This window comes from Thamnophis elegans, chromosome 3 (assembly GCF_009769535.1).
Source record: "Thamnophis elegans isolate rThaEle1 chromosome 3, rThaEle1.pri, whole genome shotgun sequence".
Taxonomy (NCBI): Eukaryota; Metazoa; Chordata; class Lepidosauria; order Squamata; family Colubridae; genus Thamnophis; species Thamnophis elegans.
Genome location: NC_045543.1, coordinates 36,934,510 through 36,945,134, shown reverse-complemented (window position 1 = coordinate 36,945,134; position 10,625 = coordinate 36,934,510). Strand labels below are relative to the sequence as shown.

General features: G+C 39.8%; 1 protein-coding gene across 1 annotated transcript; it reads right to left on the bottom strand.

The window, feature by feature from the left end:
- Positions 1 to 6,566: 6,566 nt before the first annotated feature.
- On the bottom strand, positions 6,567 to 9,489 carry APOBEC1 (apolipoprotein B mRNA editing enzyme catalytic subunit 1). The gene is made up of 3 exons (XM_032214149.1): positions 9,427 to 9,489; positions 8,198 to 8,599; positions 6,567 to 6,924 (listed from the first exon to the last, which is right to left on the bottom strand). Exons 1-3 carry the CDS (start codon positions 9,452 to 9,454, stop codon positions 6,806 to 6,808), a joined length of 549 nt encoding a protein of 182 aa, XP_032070040.1. The 5' UTR covers positions 9,455 to 9,489; the 3' UTR covers positions 6,567 to 6,805.
- Between the last annotated feature and the right edge of the window lie 1,136 nt (positions 9,490 to 10,625).

The following is a 10,625-nucleotide window of genomic DNA, read 5'->3' as shown; positions in this document are numbered from 1 at the left end:
AAAACATGTTGTAACCAGTTGATATACTTCTTTTTTTTTTCATAATAGACACCTGTGTTTTGTTTTGTTTTCCTGATTGTCGTTTTTGTCTTTTTTTTGTATTATTTACTATCTTTTATTTTAATTTTTATTTTCTATTTGTCCTTTTTTCTTTTTTCTTTTTTCTTTTTTTGATTTTTCTCCCTTCCCATCGGTGTGGGTAGGTATTGTTCAAGATTATTACTCCTACCAATATTTTTAAATAATAATTACAGTTAAATGAAAATGGATATATAATAATGCTTGAGTTAATATGAGTTATGTTGGTTGACTGTGGAGGAGATGTACCAAAACTTATCTGTAATTGATTGATATATTAAGAAAGATGCTGTACCCGTTTTAAACTAAAATTAAAAAACATTTAATAAAAAAAAAATTTATTTAGCCAAGGCATACTAATATGATTAAGAGAAGTTTAAGTCATGTCTGCTAAGCATGACTCTTCCAGACATTTCTGCTACTGTACTGGTAACTTACCTGGGGACATTTCCTAGAGGAGAACAAAAGAAAGTGGGGGGAATACTGTCGTTTGGATCATGACAGACCTATTTTCCAAGCAGGTCCATTTTATCCCCTGCCAAAAAAAAAAAAAATCCCCACTGCCAGGACATTTGCAAAAATGTTCCTGCAACACATCTATCACTTGCATCGGGCCCCACAAAGGATAATATTTGTTTGGAGGGGTTCAGTTCACTTCAAAGCTCTGGAAAGCTTTTTTGGGCCTTCTAGGTACTGGACAAGGCCTAAGTTCAAGTCATCATCCAGTTACTAATGGTGGATCGGAGAGGACCAACAGCGTTCTAGAGCAATATTTGTGATGTTTATTAATTATCAACAAGATAATTGGACTGACCTCCTGCCCTGTGCAGAGGTTGCATACAATAACTCTGTATTCTAGTACTGGAGTCACCCCATTCCGAGTTGCAACAGGCCAGGATTTCACCCCAATGCCAGAGCTCCCAGTAGAGGAGCCAACCATACCCTTCCTTAAGGAGTGAATACAACAACTGCAAAACACTTGGCCTGTAGTAATATTGGCTCTGAGCGAGGCTAGGGCTGCTTTTAAAGCTCAGACTGACAAAAAAGAATGGAGCAAAAATCTTTTAAAATAGGGGATAAAGTGTATTTATCTACCAAATTCCTATAGGTCTTGCAACTCTCCAAAATGTTGGGACCTAAGTTCATAGGACCTTTCCTTATAATTAGGATCATTAACCCAGTGACAGTGGAATTACTCCTCCCCAAAACACTTAAGCAAGTCCACCCAGTGTTTCACTGCAGCCTGCTGAAACCAGAAATTACCTTGCCCCTAAGCCATGCTGTACATTCCTCCAACCCCTATCATGATTGAGGGGGAACAGCACTTTGAGATTAAGGAAATCCTAGGCTCACGCACACACCATGGGTCCACACAATATCTAGTAGCCTGGAAGCATTTACCTCCCTCCCAGAATGAGTGCATTGCTAAAAACATGTTAGGGCCCCCACATTACTGAAAAAGTTCCATTTGCAAATACCCTAACAAACCTAAATAACTCACTATGTTGTGCTTTCTTTGCAGGGGAACCCCTCATTTTTCAAGGGGGGGCAGCATGTCATATCCCTATCGTGATACTGCCATTTCTGTGGGGAGAGGGGCCTGGATCATTTATTCACTTATTACCCTCTCCCCGTTTCCTACATATTCTGTAATCCCTTAGTTTATAACTCTAGCTCTGACACCTATCTGCCCTGTGCTTTGATTTACCTTTGGGGAATGTGTAAGGGGGGAGGGCCATCTATTTTGCCTCAGTTCTGAAGCCACCTGAAAGAAGCACCTGGGAACAGTCCCTTCCCAGGACGACCATTTTCACAAAATCCTCACACCTGTTGGATTGGCTCATTCAACATTGGAGTGACTCCTTTATCCTAACAGAATTGCCTAAGGGGACCTTAGATCCTGCTTAGCTTTTGTCCTGCAATCACTTCCTTTCAATAAAAGGTTCATTTTGAAATGCTGCTATCTCAAGAGTCCGTACTTTCTTGAATGGGGAGTAAAGGCAGGACCTTATACATGATAGCAGTATTCCAGTATTTGTGGGGCTGCCACAAAGAAGAGTGGGGGGGTCAAGTTATTCTCCAAAGCACCAGAGGGCAGGACAAGAAACAATGGATAGGAACTAATCAAGGAGAGAAACAACCTGGAATTAAGGAGAAACTTCCTAACAGTGAGGACAATTAACCAGTGCAATAGCTTGCCTTAGGAAATCTTGGGCGCTCCATCACTGGAGGTTTTTAAGAAGAAACTAGACAGCCACATATCTGAAATAGTATAGGTTCACCTGCTTGAGCAGAGGGCTGCACTAGGAGACCTCCAAGGTTCTTTCCAGCTCTGATTCTATTTTATTCTATTCTGTTCTATTCATTGCTCAGAAGGTTTTCTTCCTATATAATGAGACATGTGGATAAAATGCAGTGCCATCTTAGTACTACTACTATATTAAAAGTCTTTCAGTCTATTTCTTATGTTTTTAATCACTGTTATAAATACGAGAGAGACTCCATAGAACAGGGATGCTTTTGGATTATGCCTGCATGAATGTCTTGCAGGTACTGCTGCTCTGACAAATCTTGGGGTAACAATTTGTAATTTTGAAAATATTTGCAGTGGGGATCAATGACAATTCACCATGACCAACACACCATAGGACAACGTGCTGTGGGACAAGAGTTACACTAATATTTAAAAAGTGGTGGACTAGAATAATTTAAAAATGATGCAAATGGAGGGACAGAATGAAATGTGAATGACAAAAATTATAATATTTTGCATTGATTTTAAATAATTAAATTGAATTGTTAAATTGTCCTGCAGTGACTTGGCCATGGCAAGGTGTCCCACAGCAAGTTGGCCGTGGTGAGTTGGTGGTGGTGAGTTGACTGCAGTGAGTTGGCTGCAGCAAGTCGTCCCATTCTCTTCAGCTGGGTTTCAGGAATAAGGATGCCAATAGTTCATCTTTAACTGTTCTTCTGTGTATCTGTTTGGTGCAAAGGAACAGTTGTGATTAAAAAAGAGAGTAAGTGTATACTTTCTGATTGCTTCATTTGACCCAAAGCTATTGCAGATATGACAATAAATAACTTTGGGGTGATTGTTCTGCACACTCTTGCTTATTGTGTCTTATTTTCTGGGGGAAAAACAGGAGTGGAAATGGAAGCAAGGAAGGCTTTCCACTTTCCTGTCCCTCCCCAAATGCAATCACAGAGAATAGAAAGATTCAGACAATGAATAAGATTAGACATCTCAGTTTAAAATAGCCATTCAGAAAATTATTTAATCTGAGAAAGAAGCTACTGAAGAATTCAGTTTGGGTTTTTCCTCTCCATTAGTCTTTAGCAGGTTGGTGATGGGGAGGGCTATCTAGGCAAAAGGGGGGATGGGCTGGCAGTAAAAGTTTGCAAACCCAGGAAGTTGCTTCTGACTGTTTACTGCTCACACCTTTTGGGAGTCCATTTCTATCCCCTCATGGGAGATGCAGTAGCCCAGTTAGGTGATATTACTCTGGTGAAATTTGCTTGGCTGCTCAGAGGTTCTTGAGCACAGCTCTGACTAGTTTTACATGTTCTGCCATTGTCTCAATATAGATTAAAATGTCATCCAGGTATTCTGACACTCCCTTATACAGGTGTTCATGCAGCACTTCATTTATTAGCTGCATAAGCACAACAGAGGCTCCTTGCAGTCCAAAAGGGAGGACCTAAAACTGGAAGCATCCTAAGGAGCAATTGAGATCTGTTTTCCACTCATCCCTTGCTTTGATCCTCACTTAATAGTATGCGCCCCGTAAATCCAACTTTCCTTTGATCAAATAATAATGACCCATAATAGTCAACATAGGGCCAAAGGGAGCAATCATTCTTTTCTTTAAACAGTACCAGGGCATCCACCCCCAGTCTGGGGGTTGGTTGAAACCACACTTCAGGTTTTTGTCTATAAAAGTTCTCAATTCCTCCAGCTTCCTAGGGCAAAGCTTTTTGTTACCGCGTGCTGAAAGCATGCATGTGCATGCACCCATAATGCATTGTACGCATGACCCCTCTCTCCATATGCTCCACCCCCTGTGCATACATGCCTCACATCAGCATGCACCCTGTTGCCCATCCATGCATACACAACCCCCCCACGGGTATGCATGCGTGCAGGAGTGGGGTTCAAATTTTTTTACTACCAGTTCTCTGGGCGTGGCTTGGTGGGGGTGGCAGGGGAAGGATACTGCAAAATCCCCATTTCCTCCCAATCAGCTGGGACTGGGGAGGCAGAGAATAAATGGGGTTGGGGCCAGTCAGAGGTGGTATTTACCGGTTCTACGAACTACCCAAAATTTCCACTATTGGTTCTCCAGTACTGGTCAGAACCTGCTGAATACCACCTCTGCATGGACCCCAGGTATCAGAGCAAGTGGAATCCCAGACAAAATTGTCTGGGATTCCAGGACTCAGGAATCCCAGACATTTTTGGTTAGTTTTGAGAGAGCTGGCTTGATGTCAGGGTTCTGATCAATACTCTAATAAAATCAGGAGCTTCAAGCCATTTTGCAAGAAAAATCCTGTTGTTTATTAGGAGCACCATGTTGACATGACCTAAGTGAAGCCAGCTCTGACTTCACCCAGTTTGTCTCTTGCCTCTGACCCTGTTGCCCCTACCCTCAATGTCTACTAGTCACGTTCCCCAATGAAGCAGTTTCGTAGGTCGTAGAAGTAACTTCCTCTGGCCATTGCAGGTCTCCATGGAGATGGACTTGATTTCTGCTGGCTAGGATGTGTTTTGTTTTGACTGAAGTGTGAATTCCTTGGTGCAGCTGTGAGGCTCAATTTTCCATCCTCTTGCCTATAGCAACTCGGGAGCAGGTCAGGAAAACTTTGCAAGTTGACACCCTTATTTTTCTTACTATTTGTTTTTGTACTGTACTATTTGTATTTTATATTATAAACAAATAAAAATAACATAGAGAAGTGTTTAATTTCTGACCCCCCCCCTTTTCCAATTCCAATGTCAGCGTTCCAAGTAATGCGCCCATAGAAAATAAACTCTGAGACACTTGAGTTCCTCAAAGAATGGTTTATTGGATAAATCATATTGGCACAAACTGGTAGCAATAGCAATAGCAGTTAGACTTATATACCGCTTCATAGGGCTTTCAGCCCTCTCTAAGCGGTTTACAGAGTCAGCATATTGCCCCCAACAACAATCCGGGTCCTCATTTTACCCACCTCGGAAGGATGGAAGGCTGAGTCAACCTTGAGCCGGTGAGATTTGAACAGCCGAACTGCAGAACTGCAGTCAGCTGAAGTAGCCTGCAGTGCTGCATTTAACCACTGCGCCACCTTGGCTCTTCCAAAGCTGGTAAAAGCTGACTCTGAGGTTTCCCATGGCTTTCATCTAATTAAAAGTAAAAGCCCCCCCCCCCCAGGTCATTGGTTATGCTGTCCAATCCAGGTGCTGGCCGGTCATTGGGTTACTTGCTCCTCTGGCCAGCCACCTGTGAGAGTTTGTCCTTGGTTCTCATGGGAAAGCTTTAAATTGTTTTGGCTACAAAAACCCCTTCTAACTATTTTCCCATTCCCAATGGCTGGAGAAGCTCCTGGAAAAAGAAGCCCAACTTGCTTGCAAATAGTTCTAAGCAAATAAAGTTATAACTAGTAGCCTGCATGGCCATAGGGATCATGCCAAAGAAATCTTATTTCATTCTTTGATAAAGTGACTAAATTTGCAGACCAGCAAAATACTGTGGACATAGTACACTTAGATTTCAGTAAAGCATTTGACAAAGTAGACCACAATCTACTTCTTGGTAAGCTAGAAAAATGTGGAATAGAGAACATCACTACCAGATGGGTTTGTAATTGGCTGACAAACTGTACTCAACAAGTAGTCCTTAATGGTAAAATGAAGATGATTATGGGATCCAAATTGTTTTGTGAGGAGTTGGGGATGGTGGAAACACTGGTGGTGTGGAATGATCTGTAAAAAGAAAAAAGGAGAACTGAGGAAAAAGCAAATTCTTTCTAAGAAACAATACAGGAAAACGTTCTCCTTAATCCCAATTAACAGGCCTAACACCAACATCTGAAGAATGCTTTGAAGTTCTCCTAGGAGAAGACAGAAGTTAGGAACAGGGCACTTTATCAAGTGCATTACAGACATCATTGACTCCGCTTCCTGCATGCCATATTAGGAAATGATTTAAGATAAGAACAACTCTGAGTGCTCTCTCAGCTTGGTTGATCTCTTGCAGAAATCTCATTACCCTCATAACTACTAGCCAAGATGGCGCAGTGGTTAAATGCAGCAGTGCAGTTCAGCAGTTTGGCTGTTCAAATCCCACCAGGCTCAAGGTTGACTCAGCCTTCCATCCTTCCGAGGTGGGTAAAATGAGGACCCAGATTGTTGTTGGGGGCAATATGCTGACTCTGTAAACCACTTAGAGAGGGCTGAAAGCCCTATGAAGCGGTATATAAGCCTAACTATTGCTATAGATTGTCCTATGACTCCTGTTTTTTTTTCTGGAGCTGCTGGGTCTTTCGGTTTATGTAGGATGTTTTGGAGGGCTTTAGTTGGTTTTTGTGCAACCCAGATTGCATATGGTTGGTGGTTTCTGAGATGTTTTTGATGCATGGCAGTTTTTTTTACAGTTTGTGACAGAAGATACAATGAAAACTCTTTAATTTCTCCATATATGGACATGTGGATTTTAAATTTAGCTTTTCTTTCAAAGTAGCAACTTACTTATTCAGTCAAGATTGTGTTAAGCTGTAGGACATTGTGCAATATTAAGAAACTCCATATCAAACACCAATTGTCCATTCTTCCTTGAACCACAAATGTTCTCCAGCAATAATAATAATCTGAAAAATAAATAGTTGTTAGTTGTACAAATTTCAGTTCAGATTTATGTGCTTGATTCCTACTTTAAAGCTATGAAAAATATTTATTTTAATAGTGATGTTTATGCTAGAACTTTAGCATGTTTGTTGGCAAACCTTCCCACATTCATGCTATATATATTTACCTAAGCATGTAGGCTGTTACAACAAAGATTTGTACAATTGTAGGTAGCATGTTGTTTTATTCCTATAAATGGATGATAGTTTTTAGAAGATCTGTCAGCGATGATACAAATGAAGAGATACATACTAATTGAACTTATTAGTTCAGTAGTTAATTGTAGCAAGTCATTAAAACACACTAATGTACAACATGAAAGTATCCATACAAGCTTCTTTGTGTGTCCATAGAAATCTATTGTGTGCAAGTGATATGAAGTCATCTAGCAAATGACATGAATGATGTACTTGATATAATTTGCATGGTTGCAAGTTTCATGATCCACATAATTTACTAGTTAGTTTATGATGCACAATCAAAAAGCTTTCCAAGCTTTTGAAAACCATTTCATTAATAAGATTATTAATATTTAGTAAAGCAGGAGCCCCCAACCCCGGGGCTGCAGCCCACATGGCTTATTCAGAAATGGATTGTGTCAGCAGCAGGGTGAATGTGCATGCGCAGCTCAACTTGTGCGCATGCTGCCCTGTGGCTCACACAAGTTCCTCTGTGAGTGTGTGGCCCATCACTCAAATGGCTTGGTTCTCCTCTTATGCCCCAGCTGGCCTGCCAAGCCGCCAATGTGGGCAACCACTGTAGTAAAGAACACAAACCAATTAAAACTTCATGTTTGATTCTTCCACTTTTAATTCTGGAGAACAAAAACATATTTCATTAGTGCAAACGATACCCATCTAAATCAATTTAAACCAAATTAATGAATGTATCCTCCTAATTCTTTAAGATATTAATGCCAGCCTCAACAGAGGCAACAAACCCAGAGCACGGAAAAACATTTATACTATTACAAATTTTGAGTGAATCTACACACTTATACGAGGACCTAACTCAAACTAGGTGATTCTTGGTGGTAAACAGAAGACAAAAATTAAAATTAATATAAAATAACGTAGCACATCAATGCACACTAAAGCAATAAAATGGCAAAAAGAATGGAAAACTTCTACAACTCACCCATTGGAGACTCAGCTCATCCCGGGGAAATGGTATGAGGGTGTAGCACAAACTTAGAATCCTTACGTAAATAAATTTGGGGTAATAATATTAACTTACCAGGTAGAAGCATAATGAATATCTGGACTCCAGAACTGACTAGGTTCTTGAGGCCATTCCTGTTACGTTTGTCATTAGGCCTGAACAACTGAGCTACTCTTATCTCCAAAGTTACATTAGGATGCCTCTTCAAGAATTCAATGATAGAGTGGCTACAAGAACCACAAGGGCTCCAACTTAGAAACCAAATGATGTGGCAACTTGTTGTTGCTCTCTGGTTCAGTCTCTCTTCATGCCTTTCCAAAGCATTGATTTCTGCATGTTGGGAAAGGGTATTGGTACACCAGTTTCTCCATCTTTTGTGACTTCTTCCCCACTGAATTTCATACAGAACATAGGTTTTTTCTGGACATCTTTCGGGTGCATAATTCTTCAAAAATTCCTCTGATTCTATTCGCCACCCTAAGTGCAAGTGTGAGATTGAAATTGTTACGTATTTTTGTTGCAAGTTGTACAAATAAAAATGAACTATATGGGAGGATATCCAAAGTGTTTTATTCCTTCATTTAGATCCAGACTACAAAACTAAGAAAAGTGTTTAAATTCTCATCCTATTCCTGTCCTTCCTTGCAGAGGGAAGATTTAGGGGATGCTTGTATTGCTTGCCCCTGTAAGGCTCATTCAAATCCAAAGCTTTATTGCAGTCTTTAGATCAGAAAATACTACAATAAAAATACATATTCCTATAATGATTAATAAAAATGAAAAGTAGACATATAACAGAATTACCTAAAATAAATTAATACAATAGCAATAATTCAGATAACAGTGGCAATCACCAAATTTTGTATTAAACTTCAGTTGCAGGTAGGGCAGATTCCCTGTAGGGTTCGATGCTTCTTTCAAAGAGTGTACTTGGTCAGTTGCACTAAAGTCCCACCCAGTTCTCGGCTGGCAGAAAAATGTCAGCATCAATTGTGCTACCGCCAGTACTGATCCCTTTTTTGTACAATAGAAATAAGGCTGGAAGCTTCCAGCAATGCTGTCCTTACATAGCAATGGTGGGTTATTTTAAGAAAGTGGATGGATTGATTCCACTGACTTTGTTTTCCTTCCAGCAAACAACACTTGATGGTGAAAAGCAACCACCAACCCTCCTTCTTAACAGGGGTGTTCAGATGAGTGCTGGTGGATTGCAGATGTGGAAAGGTTCCACTTCTTTCACCTGCCAATCAAGCTGCTTCACATCATAGAGCCCTTAATGGACCTACAGAGGGACTTTCTTTTACCTGTTCCTGCTGGCCTCTCCGACTCCATCCTGTAGTGACAATTCACAGTGGTGATACTGTATATATGTGAAAAGAAGCAGTTTCACTTTCTATTCCTCAGAATTAGAAACTGTTTTTCCAGCATTGCAACATATTTTCACACTACACCCATATATGACAAGTCAGAATTTCTTGCTGCTTAAGTAACTTAGTACAATGGTTGTTATTGATATTATTTTGTTCACGTCAAATATATTTATGTGTATATTTTAAAAATCTTAAACTGGAGCTGGTTTCTGCTGCCCTTAAGATTTTTTCTCCTTTAGGGGAGAAAATGTTGTCTACTTTCTGGGATTCAAAGCAGCCACCAAATTTATACCCAAACAAAAAAAGCTATTTTGCAGGTTAGGCTCAAATGGAGAGGCTTCCATAGAATAAGGTGACCAGATTTTCAGATTGGATTTTCAGATTGGTAAACCTTTGACCGGGGTGGGGAGAGAGAGGGCTTGATTAAAAAATTTATACGGAGCAACAAAAATTTTCATACAACGCAAAAATAGTATTGTAATATTTTTTTTATTTCAACATAACTACAATTTACACATATAAATTGTAACTGTTGCCAAACATCAAAATTTTGATCATGTAACCATGAGGATGCTGCAATGGTCGCTAAGTGTGAAAATGGTTGCTAAGTGTGAAACATGGTCATCAGTCACTTTTTTCAATGCCATTGTAACTTTGGTCACTAAGCCCATTATATCACCTTTCTTGCCACAGTTCTTAAGTGAATAACTGCAGCTGATAAGTTAGTAACATAAGTGAATCTGATTTCCCCATTGGACTTTGTCAAAAGGTCACAAAAGGCTATTACATGACCCCAGGACACTGAAACCATCATAAATATGAATCTGTTGCCAAACATCAAAATTTTGATCGCGTGACCATGAGGATGCTGCAATGGTCGCTAAGTGTGAAAATGGTTGCTAAGTGTGAAAAATGGTCATCAGTCACTTTTTTCAATGCCATTGTAACTTTGGTCACTAAACCCATTATACCACCTTTCTTGCCACAGTTCTTAAGTGAATAACTGCAGCTAGTATTTTGTATTTTGGCTAGAATCTTTTTTTAAATAGTCTAAGACAATTTAAAAAAAGAATCCACACAGAATAAATTGAAGTAAAACATTTCAAACTATTCCACACAGAATAAATTGAAGT

What these genes read in the sequence shown, in the direction of transcription:
- APOBEC1 (XM_032214149.1), bottom strand. Translation starts at nt 9,454, where the DNA reads ATGGAGTCGGAGAGGCCAGCAGGAACAG. An exon ending in GGAGAGGCCAGCAGGAACAG is followed by an intron (nt 8,600 to 9,426) that starts GTAAAAGAAAGT and finishes ACTTGCACTTAG; the next exon opens with GGTGGCGAATAGAATCAGAG. An exon ending in ATTCATTATGCTTCTACCTG is followed by an intron (nt 6,925 to 8,197) that starts GTAAGTTAATAT and finishes TTTATTTTTCAG; the next exon opens with ATTATTATTATTGCTGGAGA.